Source organism: Schistocerca serialis, chromosome 1 (assembly GCF_023864345.2).
Source record: "Schistocerca serialis cubense isolate TAMUIC-IGC-003099 chromosome 1, iqSchSeri2.2, whole genome shotgun sequence".
Lineage (NCBI taxonomy): Eukaryota > Metazoa > Arthropoda > Insecta > Orthoptera > Acrididae > Schistocerca > Schistocerca serialis.
In genome coordinates this window covers 1,159,193,903-1,159,212,868 of record NC_064638.1, presented here as the reverse complement: position 1 = coordinate 1,159,212,868, position 18,966 = coordinate 1,159,193,903, and the positions used below count along the sequence as shown (strand labels likewise).

Genomic DNA, 18,966 nt, shown 5'->3' with positions numbered 1-18,966 from the left:
TGTATGGCTTAGTTTGCAGTGTCATGCAATGAACAACTGATACTGGGCCGTCACACCAACTAGTCTTTCTTACAGGATACCAAACTTCCTGAAAAGTCCCTGAACAGTAGCTGACATACAACAAGGGAATTCAAGTGATGTTCTCTTGCCATCTCCTGTTGCAGCTCCACCACTGTTTGCGGCCAGTTCCCTAATGGTTTAGAAGTTGGATTTTCTTGGAGAAAACCACTGAGATTGCCTCCTGTATTCCTGAGCCACTAAGGAGGTTGCAAATTAACAAAAGGTTTGTTTGTTTGTAATGGTATGGTTTACAGGCCTCCTGCTCAAGCGTATTAGGTTCTCAGAACTTAGTGGTGCCCCTCAGCCGTCAGTCAGTCAATCTTTAAACGGGACCCACCTTCCAGAGCGAGGCATGACACTTGAAATATGCACCTCTACAACAACTGTGGCCTTAGGGAAGCCTCATGATATCTAAGTGGGGCTTAACTGGAATCCTTTTGTCTAGAACATCAAACTGCAAGTATTATAACACCAAAGGACACAATGCAAATATTGGCAGAGATACTTTGCTATCATACTGTGGTCTGGAACTGTATAAGATCAGGTGATATCATCTTATTTGCTGCCACCCTCTTTGGATAGAGTATAGTTATTTATTTATTTATCGCCTGTATTATCACATTCATAATACTGCAGTTGTCAAAGTACAGAACTGGATAAAATATTACATATTTACATCATGTACAAAATCTTATCATTGGTATCAACACATCTTTATAACAAAAAATTATTCTGCTTAGGTACATACAGATAGAACAAAAACTTGTGAAACCCCTTGGTTGAATTTACTAAAACTATTAAATACCAGTATTTTAGTTAACTAGGCGTAGTAACATACAGCACAAAAGTTAGGTGCATAATTACATACATACATGGATGAAATAAGTTTGGTTTTATCTAGGTATGGTTAGTAATTATGAATTTTTGTTCAGAGAGTTGTGAAGTAGACTACAGATTTGAGCAAAATTCCAGGTATTCGTTAATGTTGTAGAAGCTGTTGTTTATTGGTGGATTTTTTAGTTCTTTTTTGAATGTGTTACTGTTTGGTATTTTTTTATGATATCTGGCAATGCACTGTACAGAATTTTTTGTTTGTAAACAGCACTGTCCTGATATATTGATTTTCTGTGCACATCCCCATGATAGCCATCCCTGTTCCTTATTTGATAATTGTGGATCTCACTATTCAAAGCTGAAACTTGATGGTTTTTAATGAAGCATATGCCTTCAAAAATAAATATAGATAGTAAAGTCATGATTTTTAATTCCTTAAAGACACCTGGTGCTCTGTAAGCAACATGACTTGTTAATCTTAAAGCTTTCTTTTGGAGCTTAAGAGAATGCTCTGCAAAGGAGGTATTTCCCCAGAACACTATTTCATACTTCAGTAGACTATGCACGTGTGCGTAATAAGCACTTAACACTGTTTTGGTTTTGCAGCAATCTTTAAACACTCTTAATATGTAACAGTACTTGCTTAATTTTTTGTTAAGAATTTCTACATGTTTTTCCCATCTTCGATACTCATCCACCCATAATCCTAAAAATTTTATATGATTCTTTTGCTGAATTTGGCTATTCAATAATTTGAATTTTACATTGGTCCTAGTTTTGTTCCTTATATGGTTGAAGTTCATCCATACAGTTTTCTTGTCATTGACAACTAGACAGTTACCTTTAAACCATTTTTCTGCCACTTCTGCTGTTTTGTTGATTTTTTGGAGTATCTCATAATCATTCTTCCCTTTTATAAAGAAGCTGGTATCATCAGCAAATAATATGGTATCAGCTGTTGATAACTGTTGAGGTAGGTTATTAATAAAAATCAAGAATAACAATGGTCCCAATAGCGAGCCCTGAGGCACGCCATAATTAACTTTTTTATATTCATAATGGTACATATTTCAATCCTGAGAAATTTGTACTCTTTGTTTCCTATCAGTTAAATATGACTTGAACCACTTGTAGGAAATACCACGGACACCATAATTATACAATTTTAACAGCAGTTGATTATGATTTATAAGATCAAACGCTTTGGAAAGATCCCGAAACAACCCACAGATCAGTGATTATCTGGTATATTCTTGCAAAGTTTTTGAAGACAGTATGTCTTGTTTTTTATGGAAGGACGTAGTATTAACATGTTGGAGCATATTATTATGATACTATCATTATTGACTTGAAAGGGGAAGTTGTGTTCCATAGCCAGCAAGATCACTGGATCACTCCTATAATTTTTTCCCCCTACCCTGATACATGAAATCGTTTGTAAATGAAACCCCTGTAGAAAATGTATTGACAGTGGTTGTTGTTGTCCTAGCTACCTGCTTTATTGGACAATGGACAGCAGAGTCATTTGAGAGAAAGGGACAAATTTTGCGTGTCATGCATTCAGACTGGCAGTCGTCAGCCTGGCTAGCTGCTATGAGTTTAAATTGTTGTCATAAGGTGTATGCTGTTTATGTCAATAAAAGCTAAATATTTGTTTCCAGTCGTTACTTCTCATGTAGTACTCAGTTTACAATCCTCAATCACTGCTATAGTTTTGCCCCTGAAGTTTTGAGACACCCTGTATATAGGAAAGGATGAGCTGTATGATTTAAATCACCGCACGGAAACAGCTGGATGTTTTACTGTATCTATGACAAATTACAAATGCTTAATTGATATTTTATTATAATATTATAGTTTACCTGTGGTCCATGCTGAACACTATTATCAAATGGATCACCAATTTTTCTAGCCTCTGCTTTAATTTTTGATTTTTGTACAAATTCATCATACAACTTTTCATGAACGTAAGTTCTTGAACCAGCACAGCAAATCTGCCCTTGATGCATGAATATTCCATCATGAGCTAGCTGCACAGCTTCATCAACTGTAACAAAATTTGATGTATATTAACTACATTTTCCAAAATATTTTTCTTGTGAAAGAAGTAATTTCAGAAACAGAAGTTCCTAGGGTGTCATTGAGGTCATTGGAAGCTACAGGACTTTGTTTTAAATTAATAAAGAATAATGTAGTAGATTTTTCATGTCTCTTGTTACTTATTATTTTAACACAACAGTCAGTCAAAATTTTCTGACCCGCTCCTTGATAGTGTGTCGGTCCAGCTTCAGAATGCAATACAGCAGCAATTCTGCATGGCATGGATTTGACAAATAGATGGTAGTTTTCCAGAGGTATGTGGCACAAGTTCCTGTATATTAAGGGCTGAACTGAAACTGGCAGAATAAAACTGTGTGTCAGACAGAGGCTTCAGCTCAGGACCTTTGCCTTACATAGGTAAGTGCTCTGCTGACTGAGCTACCCAAGCATGTCTTGTGACCCATACTCACAACTTCACTTCCACCAGTACCTGCTGTGAGGACAGGTCTTGAGTCATGGTTGGCTAGCTCAGCCAGTAGGACACTTACTCATGTAAAGCAAAGGTCCCAAGTTCGAGTCTCAGTCCGGAACACAGATTTAATCTGCCAGAAAATTTCATATCAGTGCACACTCCGCTACCAAATGAAAATATCATTCTAAGGGCTGAAGGTTTGGGGGCACAGTGCTGTCACCTGATGTGTCCCAGATGTGTTCTATTGGGTTCAGATCAGTTAACACTGGTGACCAAGATATCAACTTGAGTTCATTATCGAGCTCCTCAAAACAATGTAGCATGATTCCGGTCTTGTGACACAGACGATTATCCTGTGGGAAGATCCCATTGCCAATGTAGAAGACATCAAGCATGATGGGATGCAGGTGGTCTGCAATAATATTCATGCAATCCACAGCTTCCATGGTGCCTTTAATTACTTACACAGGTCCTATGGAAGCCCAGGTGAATGTTCCCAAGGCATAATACTGCCCTCCATAGCATGACACATGTTTTGAACATCTGTTCAACTGGATGACGATGTTCCCAGAAAAGACAATCGACCTGATGTGACAAGAAATGTGATTCACCTGACCAACTGAAACTTTTCCATTGATCCACTGTTCAATCTCAGTGATCCTGTGGCCAGTGCAATCATAACTGACGATGTCGTTGACTCAGTGTGATGTTCAATAGTGTGCAATGATCAGTGTGCTCTGAAACACATGTGCCTGTTCGGGCACTGTATTCTGTTATCGCCGGCCGGAGTGGCCATGCGGTTCTGGGCGCTACAGTCTGGAGCCGAGCAACCGCTACGGTCGCGGGTTCGAATCCTGCCTCGGGCATGGATGTGTGTGATGTCCTTAGGTTAGTTAGGTTTAATTAGTTCTAAGTTCTAGGCGACTGATGACCTCTGAAGTTAAGTCGCATAGTGATCAGAGCCATTTTTTTATTCTGTTATCAGATTTGCCTCAGATCACCACTTATCCTGTTTTACAGAGCAGGCAACTTCCAGTCTCCACTTTCTGTGGTAAGACACATTCAGTTTTGTGGTGTGCAGCAGTCATGTTTTGGCTCATTAATGTGCATGGAACATTAAGCCATGAGCAATTTAATTTGAGATAAATGGGTGAGGAATAGTCAATATTCTGGGATATGACAGAAATGATCATTCAAAGCAAAGAAGTCTAGTAAATAAGGCCTCTAAAATGCATGCCTGAAGAATTATATGAGCATTTCATCTCTGATACTATGAAACAAATGTCTTCTACTGTAAGATCTATGCTTTCTGTATTTTGAGAGGTGGTAATATGGACCAAAACAAGAAAAAGAGTCTATCAAACATGGTCTATGAAGTGTATACCTGAAGAGCTATGAGCACTTGGTCATCTTTGCCACTGTAAAAAAACATCTCTTCTACTGAACAAGTGCTCATAGTCCTTAAGGTATATATTTTAGAGCCCATGTTTACTGGAAGTTTTTGCTTCAAATGATCATTCCTGTCATGTCCCTGAATACTGATCATTCCTCCGTGGGTACCCTGTATATTGGTTGAAGAGAGAGTGCTGTCATCACAGCAAATGTACCAGTTCAGCAAGTCACATGGGATAACACTAGAACTGTTGGCTGTCAGCATGACAGTGCAATATGAAAGAGACCAATGATACCAGAGCATCTGACAATCATTAGAAGTTGAATGTCCAAAACATGAGACAATCCGTTTCCAAGGTCATGTAGGCACTGGACTTTCAGTGTGACATGAGTGCATGACGGGTTACTTGATACAGAGAAAATCACTGTAGCTGAGTCAAATGTCCTGCACAGCAGTGTGTGGTGTATTGCTGTAAAGATTCTGCATCCAAACAAATACGTTTGCCTTGAATCCCAAGGCTGTGTGGCTGAACTGTCTATTTTTCACCGTCCCCCTCACAACTCTGTTACTTGTGCATGATGCTTCAGCAGTAATCCTTGTTTTGCATATTATCCCATCTTCCAGATTTAAGCTCTCCGGTTTTTAAATCTTGCCCAGTGCAGAGCCCACCAATCAGTGTTTCCTTCTCATTCAGCCTGGTAAGTCTCCCCTGACCCGGGTTTCTGGGTGACTTTTCTGAAATCTGCCCCTTTTCCTAAACCTCTCCAGTCCTTTTTCTTCAGTCCTCTTTCTTCCCCTTCAACCCTTCTGCCAGAAGAAGAAGCCACTGTCTCCAAATGCTTGCAACCTTCTTTTTATATGTGTGTCCTCATGCTTGGTGAGTATATTCTTTAACTATCCAATTACATTATAATGTCAAATAAGTATCAAGATTTTTTACTTACCATCAGCGTCATCAAGAACAATAAGTGGGCTCTTCCCTCCAAGCTCAAGCGAGACTTTTTTCAAATTAGATTTTGCGGCAGTTTCCATAATTATTTTCCCAACCTACAATGCAAAAATATTACATTTTTCTTTAATGAGAGATTTAATAAAATGTTATGTCATGCAGAATAATTTTCTATGGCAATTTCACACTTAGACGCAAAGTATTGTTTCCAGAGAAATATGCACTGAGAATAATATTTGTTTTCTATCCTCAAACTTCGTGTAGCCATCTGTTTAAGAAGTTTGGCAACTGTTTAAGAAGTTCGGCATACTAACAACAACATCACAATACATTTCTTCTTTTATAACTTTTGTTGTGGAGAATCAGGCACAATTTGAAACTAATAGTGGCATTAATAATTATAACACTAGGAACAAAAATAGCCCCTATGATCCACAACTTAACCTTACTCTAGCACAGAAAGGAGCAAGCTATGCAGCTATAAAAATATTTGATCATCTGCCTGTGAATTAACAGGTGATGGCAGATAATAAAAGTTTTATAACCAAATGATTAAGATTATAAATATGTCTAAAAACCAAGATGATGTGACTTACCAAACGAAAGCGCTGGCACGTCGATAGACACACAAATAAACACAAACATACACACAAAATTTTGTGTGTATGTTTGTGTGTGTGTTTGTTTGTGTGTTTGTTTGTGTGTCTATCGACATGCCAGCGCTTTCGTTTGGTAAGTCACATCATCTTGGTTTTTAGATATATTTTTCCCATGTGGAATGTTTCCCTCTATTAATTCAGATTATAAATATGGTTATGAAATGACCAGTATGTTGTAATGTTTTCACAACAAAAGATTTATGTTCTTTATAGATCTACTGACCCCCCCCCCCCCCCCCTCCTCCTCATTGATTCTGATACCTTGAATTTTTTAGAGGAAGTCTCTTCATAATAAACAGTACCTTTCTGATGGCTTCTCCCATTGCAGTTGTTGAAGATTTCTGCAATTTTTTGTACTGACAAAACAAACCCACAATTAAGTGTGCTGTTTTTCATTAAAATTTCTCTATCTCTTCTTCAGCTCAACTTGTTTAAGGTCCTAGACTGCTGAATATCACTCAATAATTAATACAAACAGAGTATTGTAAGGAATCTACATCATGAGTGAGTTACACTTTTATGAATATGTTGTGCATGAAACATCTTCATCTGGAAGACACAGAAAGTGAGTAGATACACACAAAGGATACAAGGAAGCACTATAGTAGTGTAGGCATAATAGAAGGGGCTTTCAATAGGTGATGCAACACATTTTTTTCCTCAGCCAATTTCAGTTAAAAATGTGGAATTTGTTGTGAGACATTGTGGAATATTTCTGTTTCAGCCCCTATAGTTTCATGAAGTTTCTGTTTATGACAGTGCTGTATGTAGCCTTCAAACTGGTATCTGCAATGTTAGTGCATTCCAAGCAGAGAGCTGCCATTGAGTTTCCTTTGGTGGAAAACCAGAGTACTGCAGATATTCATAGGTGCCTGCAGAATTTCTTTGGAGATGTGGCAGTGAACAAAAGCATGGTGAATCATTGGGAGAAGCATGTGTCATCATCACAACAAGATCGCACATATATGTTTGGTCTGCAAATATGATCTCCTGCATGCCAGCCGGCTGCTCACAGCTGTGACTCCTGCTATGTAGGACTGTGCAGACACTCTCATTTGAGACGGTCAGTGGATTACAGTCAAACACCTTGCTGCATGACTGGGCATCTCTGTTGGTAGTGCTAACACACTCATCCACCAGTTGGAGTGCTCCAGCCCACAGCCTCGGTCTCACACCTTCTGACTTCCATCTGTTTGGCCCAATGAAGAATGCAGTCAATGGGAGGTAGTACATGAATCAGCTTTGATTCCATCAGGAACCATTGCGCACAGCGACTTCAGACTATAAGGAAGGAGAGGCACAGGTTACTGTGGAGGGTGTGGGCTTTGTGTCTATCTTGGGTACAATAATGCTTTCACTATTCTGTTAATAGTAGGTTATTTTCCTACTTTCTTATTCATTATTAAACCTGCTCCTGCATTACCCCTATTTGATTTTGTATTTCTAACCCTTGATAGTGTATCCATTCCCTTCCTCCCTTGAATTAGTTTTGTAATTCAGAATGAGATTTTCACTCTGCAGCGGAGTGTGCGCTGATATGAAACTTCCTGGCAGATTAAAACTGTGTGCCCGACCGAGACTCGAACTCGGGACCTTTGCCTTTCGCGGGCAAGTGCTCTACCAACTGAGCTACCGAAGCACGACTCACGCCCGGTACTCACAGCTTTACTTCTGCCAGTACCTCGTCTCCTACCTTCCAAACTTTGCAGAAGCTCTCCTGCGAACCTTGCAGAACTAGCACTCCTGAAAGAAAGGATATTGCGGAGACATGGCTTAGCCAGGTTCGCAGGAGAGCTTCTGCAAAGTTTGGAAGGTAGGAGACGAGGTACTGGCAGAAGTAAAGCTGTGAGTACCGGGCGTGAGTCGTGCTTCGGTAGCTCAGTTGGTAGAGCACTTGCCCGCGAAAGGCAAAGGTCCCGAGTTCGAGTCTCGGCCGGGCACACAGTTTTAATCTGCCAGGAAGTTTCAGTTTTGTAATTGTTCAGTGTGTTTAGATGAATTTCCTAAGAGACGGAAGTATGCAGAAGCAACTCTAATTTATTGAAGTTGAGCTAAGCAAATGACCTGTAATTATAGACCCATCTCCCTCCTCTCAAATTAAGCTTAAACCAGAGTACTGAACCACTTATCTGACAATAACCTTTCAACAGCTGTTCAATTTGAATTCCACAAATTATTCTCTAAAGGAAAAGCAGTTACAATATGATGCCAAAATTTCGAATTTTGTACAACAAACAATGAAAGTAACTCTTTTAGCATTTTCTATGTAGATCATAAAATTCTACTACAAATAAATAAATAATTATGGTTTTAAAGGCATCTCCTTTCCCTATGTGGAGTCTTCTTTCAATAATACAAAAGTGAGGATCAAGTTAACAAATAATGCCCCTTGGCCAAAACAAAATTTGGGATGAGGAAACACTAAATGTTGGGTACCATAAGATTCACTAGTTGACCCACTCATGGACTTAACGTACATAAATGATTTATACAAAGATCAATGTAGGACTCTTCAAAACTATGATGTTTGTTGATGATAAAGTCTATTAATAAAGTGGTCAAATACAAGACGAAGTTAGGAAAATCGTGAAACATGCTTACAAAATTATTTGCAGCAAATAGCTTAAGTCAAGTCTTAATCCTTTCAGAAACTCCTTATGAAATTATCCACCAATGAAAATCAGGTACAGTTACCGTAGGTCCAGTTCAGTTTGCACACACTGCAATAAACTCCGTCTGTGGAATTTCTAGGCACCCAGTTCTAGAGTTTGTGTGATTTAGTAATCTTTTTGAGTGTGCCAATTCCTCACTCCTCCTTTAGTTGAGTAGTTGACTGTCCTCTCTCATTTTTTGACTGTTACAATTCCTGAAATCCTTTGTTCTCAAGAACACATGATTGAAAGGGTTAGCAAATATGTTCAGCTCCAAATGTGCCTAACTACTACTCATCGTTTTCCCTGTATACCTGATTGGCGGCCTTTCTTATATCAGTTTTTGTGTTATTCACATTAGTGTCCACTGTCAAACTAAATTTACACTGAGGTGACAAAAGTAATAGGATACCTTCTAATATCTTAAGATATTCTTCTGGAAAACATGGAAAACCTAGAATTCTCAGGGAATTAAAGTTTACCTGGAAAAATTAGGGAAATCTCAGGGAATTTTAGGAATGTCATAAAATCTCTGGGAATTGTTTTTAACAAAGTATTGTAATTTAATTTTATTGAGTTTTATAAATAAAAAAGTTTAAAGTACTTGATGTTTTGGAGTGTTATTTATATGAAAATTATTCCATATAAATTATCAGTGGGTAATAACTGTGGTCAAACTACTGCTTATAGCTAGCATATCTCAGCTGAGAGAAAAGAACAGTTAAAAAGTTATTGCAAGATGCTCCCCCCCCCCCCCCCCGTCTTCTTTGTTCACTGTTAATTTCTCAGGAAATCCTTGTGATAACACTGTGTTCCCCACCTGGAATTCTCAGGGAATTTCTTTTTCAAGTTTGAGTAGCCTCCCTGATCTTTTCTGAGGACCTTTTGCCCGACGCAGTGCAGCAGCTCAATGTGGCATGGACTCAACAAGTCATTGGAAGTCCCCTGCAGTAATTTTGAGCCATGCTGCTTCTATAGCCGTGCATAATTAAGGAAGTTTTGCTGGTGCAGGATTTTGCACACCAACTGCCTCATGTCAGGCAATCTGGGTTGTCAAATGATTTGCTTGAATTGTCCAGAAAGTTCTTTAAACCTTTCGTGAACAGTTGTGGCCTGGTGATATGACACACTGACTTTCATAAAAATTTCGTCATTGTTTGAGAACATGAAGTCCATGAATGGCTGCCAATTATTCTCTAAGTAGGCAAACATAACTATTTCCAGTCAATGATCAATTCAGTTGGACCAGAGGACCCAGTCCCTTCCATTTAAACATAGCCCACTTCATTATAGAGCTACCAACAGCTTGCCCAGTACCTTGTTGACAACATGAGTTCATGGCTTCATCGGGTCTGTGCCACACTCAAACCCTGCCATCAGCTCTTACCAACTGAAATGAGGACTCATCTGACCAGGCCACGGTTTTCCAGTCATCTAGAGTCCAATCGATTCAGTTAAGAGCTCGAGGCGCTTCAGGGGATGTCATGCTGTTAGGAAAGGCACTCACATCAGTCACCTGCTGCCATAGCCCATTAATGCCAAATTTCACTGCACTGTCCCAGTGGACACGTTCATCATACATTTCACATTGACTTCTGCAGTTATTTTACACGATGTTACTTATCTTTTAGCACTAACAACTCTATGCAAATGCCGCTGCTCTCTGTTGTTAAGTGAAGGCCATCGGCCACAGCATTGTCTGTGGTGAGAGGTAAATGCCAGAACGTTGATATTCTTGGCATGCTTTTGACACTGCTAATCTCAGAAAATTGAATTTCCTAATGATTTTCGAAATGGGCTGACCCATTTGTCTAGGTGCAACTACTATTCTGCAAGCAAATCTGTTAATTCCAGTTGTGTGGCCATAATCACAAAGGACACCTTTTCACATGAAGCAGCTGAGTACAAATGACAGCTCTACCAATGCATTGCCCTTTTATACCTTGCATATGTGATACTATGGCCATCTGTATATGTGCATGTTGCCATCCCATGATTTGCCACCTCAGTGTATTAATGCATTTAAACACTCAAAGTCATTGTGGATCTGAATTTATTGATGTTCTTACCTGTGTAGAACCTGTGAAAGCAACTTTAGCTATGTCTGGATGAGAAGAAACAGCTGCTCCAGCAGTGGGTCCATAACCAGGTACGACATTAATAACACCATTAGGAAATCCAGCCTAGAAACACATTATTTATTGAAAGCATAATTTTACAGTAAACTTTAGTTGTAGTGTGACCCATATAATAAATGAATTACCTCTTTTGTAAGAGCAGCCAAATACAGTATGCAGAGAGGAGTCTGCTCTGCAGGCTTTAATACAATTGTACATCCAGTGGCAAGTGCAGGGCCCCATTTCAGTGCTGTCAGTGTCAGTGGAAAGTTCCATGGGACAATTTGCCCCACTACACCAATTGGTTCCTTTCGTGTATATGTAAAGAATGGACCATCTGCAATCAACCATAAACTTACAGATATAAGTCATAACTTAAGACCTTCAAGACAGCACCATCTTGAAACATGTAAACAAAATATAGAAATAACATTCACATACACAAATAAATATGCTTACTTTTTAACTTACATAAAGCACTTACATTACGTGTGCTACTGTTCTAATTTTTTCCAGTCACTATCTCCTTAATCATTTGTGCTCCTGAATCATACCATGTGTATGCTGCTTTTATTTATTTAATTTTTCTTTGGCAGCTAACAACCACTTAGCCAATGTATGGCTTGAAAGTAAAATACAAACAACTCAAACTCATTCATAATACACAAGATTTTTGGGTCATGTCATACTTGCCCCAGTTACAAAAGCACACTTATCTTGGTATTCCACAAGATACCTCCACAGACACTGTGACAACTGGGTGAGTATTTGCTGTTTAATCTGATTCCAGGGCAGTATCATAGTACACTCCTCAGTATTTAAGGGAGGTATCTCTTTTTTTATATACTTGGATTTTCAACACACCCTTCCTAATATATTTTAAGTAATAAATCCGTAGAGCACTTGCCCACGAAAGGCAAAGGTCCCGAGTTCGAGTCTCGGTCCGGCACACAGTTTTAATCTGCCAGGAAGTTTCATATCAGTGCACACTCCACTGCAGAGTGAAAATCTCATTCTGGAAACATCCCCTAGGCTGTGGCTAATCCATGTCTTCACAATATCCTTTCTTTCAGGAGTACTAGTTCTGCAAGATTCGCAGGAGAGTTTCTGTAAAGTTTGGAAGGTAGCAGACGAGGTTCTGGCAGAGGTAAAGCTGTGAGGATGGGGCGTAAGTCATGCTTGGGTAGCTCAGTTGGTAGAGCACTAGCCCGCGAAAGGCAAAGGTCCCGAGTTTGAGTCTCGGTCCGACACACAGTTTTAATCTGCCAGGAAGTTTCATATCAGCGCACACTCCACTGCAGAGTGAAAATCTTATTCTGGAATAAATCCATAATCCATCACAGCACTGTTAAAACAGATGTACAGCTGCAGTAACTCACAATTATCTTCTTTTGTTCCACTAACTATGATGTAACATTAGATTAAGAGTGATCACTCAGAACTTTCATTTCTTTTGTTATGTTACAGTAAGAACTATTTTTGATAGTTAATTTATGTTCCAAATTATTGGATATATTGTGTCAATATGTTTCCCAGAGTGAAAATCTTATTCTGGAATAAATCCATAATCCATCACAGCACTGTTAAAACAGATGTACAGCTGCAGTAACTCACAATTATCTTCTTTTGTTCCACTGACTATGATGTAACATTAGATTAAGAGTGATCACTCAGAACTTTCATTTCTTTTGTTGTGTTACAGTAAGAACTATTTTTGATAGTTAATTTATATTCCAAATTATTGGATATACTGTGTCAATATGTTTCCCAGATAGGCTCTGTCTTTCTCTTCTGTTTTCATGAAAATGACTACCTATAATTGTGAGGAGCATCATGAAGCTACTATTTCCACTTTGGGGTAAATCACAATTTCACTCTTTATTCTTAAAGCATTATTTACCATTTAGCAGGGATGCTGAACTGCCGATAGGCACAATAAAAAGACTCTCGGAAAGTGAGCTTTTGGTCAAAAAGGCTTTTGTCAGAAGTAGACAGCACACACACACACACACACACACACACACACACACACACACACACACACACACACACACACACACACACACATTCATGCAAACACAGCTCACACATGCATGACCATGGTCTCTGGCTGTTGAGGCCAGACTGCAAGTAGTGGTGCATGGTGGGAGAAGCAACTGGATAGGGCTAAGGAGCAGGCTTGGATGGGGAGGGATAGCAGTGTAGTGGGTGGGGGATGGTATAAAGAGCTGCTTGTGGAAGAATAGAGGGGGAGAGGTGGAGACACGTTATGCAGCTAGGTGCAATCAATCAGGAGTGTCGGAGGAATGGGGAGGGGGTAGCAGAATAGGAGAGAAGTAAAACGTCTGTGGGATGCATTGGTGGAATAGAGAGCTGTGTAACGCTGGAATGGGGAGAGGGAAGGGGCTAGATGGGTAAGGACAATGACTTAACAAAGGTTGACGCAGTAGGATTACGGGAATGTAGGATATATTGCAGGGAGAGTTCCCACCTGCACAATTCAGAAAAGCTGGTGTTGGTGTGAAGATTCCAAATTGCACTGGCTTGCTACATTTCATCCTGGATTCTCCATTATTTGATAAAGCATTATTTAAATTAATATGACAAACTTACCAGCAGGAATTGTTTTCCCAGTGATTTTGTCACACCATCCAGAGAAGTAGCGCAGTGTGTTTGCAGTATTAACAGCCTCATAGCAGGCGCCATAATAAAGCTTACCTCCCTCTGCTGTTAGTAAATTCCCAAGCTGCTGTGCATCTCTTTCTATTAGGTCAGCTAACTGCAACAGAATACAAACAGTGATGAAGTTCTTACAGTTGTGAACATCACTACTCCATATTGCACAATTGATTAATTTTTATTTCATCCCATTTGATTACATTATATACACAGAGTGTTTATTGTAATGTAGGATGAGTCAGCTTCAGGTAATATCTTAAAATAATTATGCTGCCATATTGGAAAACAAGAGAAGATTAATTACAGGGCACACAAATGTGGTTCTTTTTTTTTTCTTTTTCTTTTTCAAATTGGTTAGTTAAAGCTTCACTGTTTCCATCAATATTGCTTTTGATTCATTTAGAACATTTTAATATTTGAAATATCATAACATACAAATGACAACAGGACAACAGTCAACATTTAAATGCCAATTTAAAAATGTTTTAATCGAACTAGTCCTCCATAAAGAAAATAAACAAGAGTAAAAACGCACATGGTTCAAAATTCAAAGTTTTCTGACATTTTCAAATTTAGCGTCATGTTTTCCAGTCTTGATTGGGTATTTTAAACAGCAACTCACAGATCCTCTTCCTACTGCAGTTGAGACCAATGTTTCATCTTGACTAATGGCTTTGTGGGAAATACTGACCACACAAATAAGTTGATTGAAGCCTAATAACATGTCCGCCACCCTCCTTACTAAATTGGGATATTCATTCTGAGTCTGTACCCAAAAATTTTCAAGAGGCATGTAATTAAGTACAGTTTAGGGCAATAATGAAATAATGTGTAAGCTTTCACAACTCTCCATTTTGCATTTTTGTACAAGTGGGTGTTTTTGTGCTTTTCCATTTTTGTTTTGGACAAATGTACAAGATCCCTAACAAATTTACTCCAGGCAGAAAATCAGATATTCTTATGCTGCATCCACTCAACTTGTGCCGTCTGTACACTTCCCTTTTTAAATGTTTGCTTGTTGTCACACTTATTTTAATTTGTCACTCTCTCAGTCAAAGGATCTGTTCTTGGAGGCTCTACTTTCTTTGTGGCTAACTTTTCCTGGTAATTTATTTTTCCTATCCCAGAATGAGATTTTTACTCTGCAGCGGAGTGTGTGCTGATATGAAACTTCTTGGGAGATTAAAGCTGTGTGCCGGACCGAGACTCAAACGCAGCGGAGTGTGTGCTGATATGAAACTTCTTGGGATATTAAAGCTGTGTGCCGGACTGAGACTCGAACTGGGGACCTTTGCCTTTCATGGGTAAGTGCTCTACTGACTGAGCTACCCAAGCATACCTCACAACCCATCCTCACAGCTTTATTTTTCTGTTAGCATATAAAATAGATTCAACAAGTTCATGTTACACTGCACATGAAAGTTGATTCTTGCATAATAAACAACCAACTCCAAATACTATGTGCCATTTGTGGAAATGATTAAACTCAAGTAGTAATGTCAATGAACATGGTCATTTGACTAGAATACAAATGAGGTGCTGGGAACATTAAGGGTTTAAAGCACACTACAGTCAATCCCAAATTTAAGTGAACATCAGAGAAACCAGTGATACAGCTTTTCATGAATTTTCTTATATACAATGTGGGCCTGCAGTACAGATAAACTTGACTCACCTTAAGATCAACAGATTTCAGAAGCATGAATACATTCTACAATCTCACAATCGATGGTGATGTGCTTTAAGCCGTTACGATTCTCAGTGCCTCAATTGGATTACCGTATGATAAAATTCGTAACTTAACATATTACGACTCATTCAGAAACCCACAATAGTTTTACCGTCAGTACAACTCTGAGATATACTGATGTTTTATCTAATTTTAATACAGTATATAGTGAGTGAATTAGAATATCTGAGGAGTGTACTATCATCCAGCAGGATTTATGCCAAGCGAACGGGAATAAAAGTCTGCCACAGTGTGCTACCACCTGGTGGCACTGACGTAAATTTCTAGTTGAGTGGTAAGTGCTAGCTGTGCACATCATGACCTGTGCATGTTATTTATCAAATTTGTCTGTATTTGGCCTGTAAGGCAACTACATCACATGCGCAAAAGCTACTTAAAAAGTGCACAACAAAGGTGTGCTTGTGACCCTGACGACAAATTTCAAAGTCTAGAGGAGCAGTAGTGCATTAGATTTGAGTGCCATATGTTTCAGATTACAGCACCTATGTTACTATGTTACCTTTAACAGCATTCAAAGAAAAATAACCAATAAATCCGCAAGGTGTTGGAGGTTAGGATGTTCAAGTGCTATTGTGCTCTTAGGCAGCAGCTGCCACTGAACGTTCCAGACAACAGTGACCACCACCAGTATATTCCTAGCGCAATATTCTGCCAACAGCCACTAGCAGCTGACGTGATCAGAGAAGTTCCATACACTCATGAGAGTGATGCCACTAATTCACACCATGAGGCTGCTGACCTTTGGCAAGCCATGACCATTGCACCCACAGCAAACAATAATATCCTGGACACAAGTGGACCAAATTGATTGTGACTGTAACAATTCCATGCTCGCTCTGGCGACCGGACACAAATCTGCTCCACACCATGCAACCACCCGAATGCAACATGCAATCCATATTGCAACACACAAAAATGCAGCCGCAGTTCAGGCGCATTGGTCACTGATACTTGGTTCTCATTTTTCTGTCACTCTCATCTCTCTCCAGATTTGGCATCAGCAATCCATATGCAAAGTAGTTGCAGAGTTTACCACATTATATACAGCTGCATTGGCTGGACAGTAGTCCATGCACATCTTGCTGCTTGACCTACATGAACGAGACAGCAGTGTTGGCAACGGGCATACACATATTGCCAAAACAGTATGGACTGCCTGTTCCACCACAGACACGAATCAGTATGATGAACTTTTCTGGCAGTGCACATGCTTCCTCCATGTGTGTGACTGCCCCTGCCCCTCAGGATTTGTGTGAGCCAGTTAAAGACAGAGGTATTTGACATGAAACTGTGCATAAAAGCTATCCCACTGACACTGAACTAGCCATGATTACATTAGGATCATTGACCGATGGGTTCCTCATCATGACAGCTCCTAAGACACAACAACTGCCTCTAAGCGTGTAAGGAGAGCCTGATGTCTTTGCATCCACTACCCTGTCACCTCCACAGTCCAGCATTCCACTGCCAAAGCTTTGCAATCCTGACACAGGCCAACAATCCCAATACAGCCACCCCTACCTCTGCCAATATCACTTGCATAGAGATGGAGTGAAGATCAGAGCATCATAGTCTTTCTCGTCTCTCTTGCCAAGAAACAACACAATCGTGCTCTGCATAACAGTCAGCCTCAGCGCTGTTGGTCATTAGCACCTTCACAAAGGTGATGCCAGCAGCTACGACTTCCAACAACATCCTCCCGAGTGTTCCGCTCTCCTGGAGGTGTGGAGATGGGGCTCCAGTGGGGACCTCACCATTGACGATGCAAGTGCAAGATAATAAGATTCTTTGCCGGAGGTTGACCCTCCTGCGGTGAGAGTACCTTTGACATTAGCAGTTTGATGTATGCTGTTGCATCATGTACACATATCTCCTACATCTACATCCATACTCCACAAGCCACCTGACGGTGTGTGGTGGTGGGTACCCTGAGTACCTCTATCGGTTCTCCCTTCTATTCCAGTCTCGTATTGTTCGTGGAAAGAAGGATTGTTGGTATGCTTCTGTGTGGGCTCTAATCTCTCTGATTTTATCCTCATGGTCTCTTCACGAGATATACGTAGGAGGGAGCAATATACTGCTTGACTTTTCGGTGAAGGTATGTTCTCGAAACATTAACAAAAGCCCGTACTGAGCTACTGAGCATCTCTCCTGCAGAGTCTTCCACTGGAGTTTATCTATCATCTCCGTAACACTTTCGCGATTGCTAAATGATCCTGTAACAAAGCACATGCTGCTCTCCGTTGGATCTTCTCTATCTCTTCTATCAACCCTATCTGGTACAGATCCCACACTGCTGAGCAGTATTCAAGCAGTGGGCGAACAAGCATACTGTAACCTACTTCCTTTGTTTTCGGATTGCATTTCCTTAGGATTCTTCCAATCAATCTCAGTCTGGCATCTGCTTTACTGACGATCAACTATATATGATCATTCCATTTTAAGTCACTCCTAATGCGTACTCCCAGATAATTTATGGAATTAACTGCTTCCAGTTGCTGAACCTGCTATTTTGTAGCTAAATGATGAGGGATCTATCTTTCTGTGTATTCGCAGCACTTTACACTTGTCTACATTGAGATTGAATTGCCATTCCCTGCACCATGCGTCAATTCGCTGCAGATCCTCCTGCATTTCAGTACAATTTTCCATTGTTACAACCTCTCGATACACCACAGCATCTGCAAAAAGCCTCAGTGAACTTCTGATGTCATCCACAAGGTCATTTATGTATATTGTGAATAGCAACGGTCCTATGACACTCCCCTGTGGTACACCTGAAATCACTCTTACTTCAGAAGACTTCTCTCCATTGAGAATGACATGTTGCGTTCTGTTATCTAGGAACTCTTCAATCCAATCACACAATTGGTCTGATAGTCCATATGCCCTTACTTTGTTCATTAAACAACTGTGGGGAACTGTATCAAACGCCTTGCGGAAGTCCAGACACACGGCATCTACCTGTGAACCCGTGTCTATGGCCCTCTGAGTCTCGTGGACGAATAGTGCGATCTGGGTTTCACACGACCGTCTTTTTTGAGACCCAAGCTGATTCCTACAGAGTAGATTTCTAATCTCCAGAAAAGTCATTATACTCAAACATAATACGTGTTCCAAAATTCTACAACTGATCGACATTAGAGATATAGGTCTATAGTTCCGCACATCTGTTCGACGTCTCTTCCTGAAAACAGGGATGACCTGTGCCCTTTTCCAATCCTTTGGAACGCTACGCTCTTCTAGAGACCTATGGTACACCGCTGCAAGAAGGGGGGCAAGTTCCTTCGCGTACTCTGTGTAAAATTGAACTGGTATTCCATCAGGTCCACCAGCCTTTCCTCTTTTGAGTGATTTTAATT

At 39.9% G+C, this 18,966-nt stretch overlaps 1 protein-coding gene and 1 non-coding gene across 2 annotated transcripts in view; one reads left to right on the top strand and one right to left on the bottom strand.

The window, feature by feature from the left end:
- LOC126456160 (aldehyde dehydrogenase 1A1-like) overlaps positions 1-18,966 on the bottom strand; it is a 42,384-nt gene that overhangs the window by 14,783 nt on the left and 8,635 nt on the right. Inside the window, exons 3-7 of the mRNA XM_050091917.1 lie at positions 13,789-13,954; positions 11,322-11,512; positions 11,128-11,241; positions 5,744-5,846; positions 2,757-2,941 (exon numbers count right to left, since the gene is read on the bottom strand). Of these exons, the coding sequence (XP_049947874.1) occupies positions 2,757-2,941; positions 5,744-5,846; positions 11,128-11,241; positions 11,322-11,512; positions 13,789-13,954 (759 nt within the window). The remainder of the gene's footprint in view (positions 1-2,756; positions 2,942-5,743; positions 5,847-11,127; positions 11,242-11,321; positions 11,513-13,788; positions 13,955-18,966) is intronic.
- Positions 8,274-8,348, top strand: Trnas-cga (transfer RNA serine (anticodon CGA)). Its single transcript has one exon. It is a non-coding gene; the product is annotated as a tRNA-Ser (tRNA).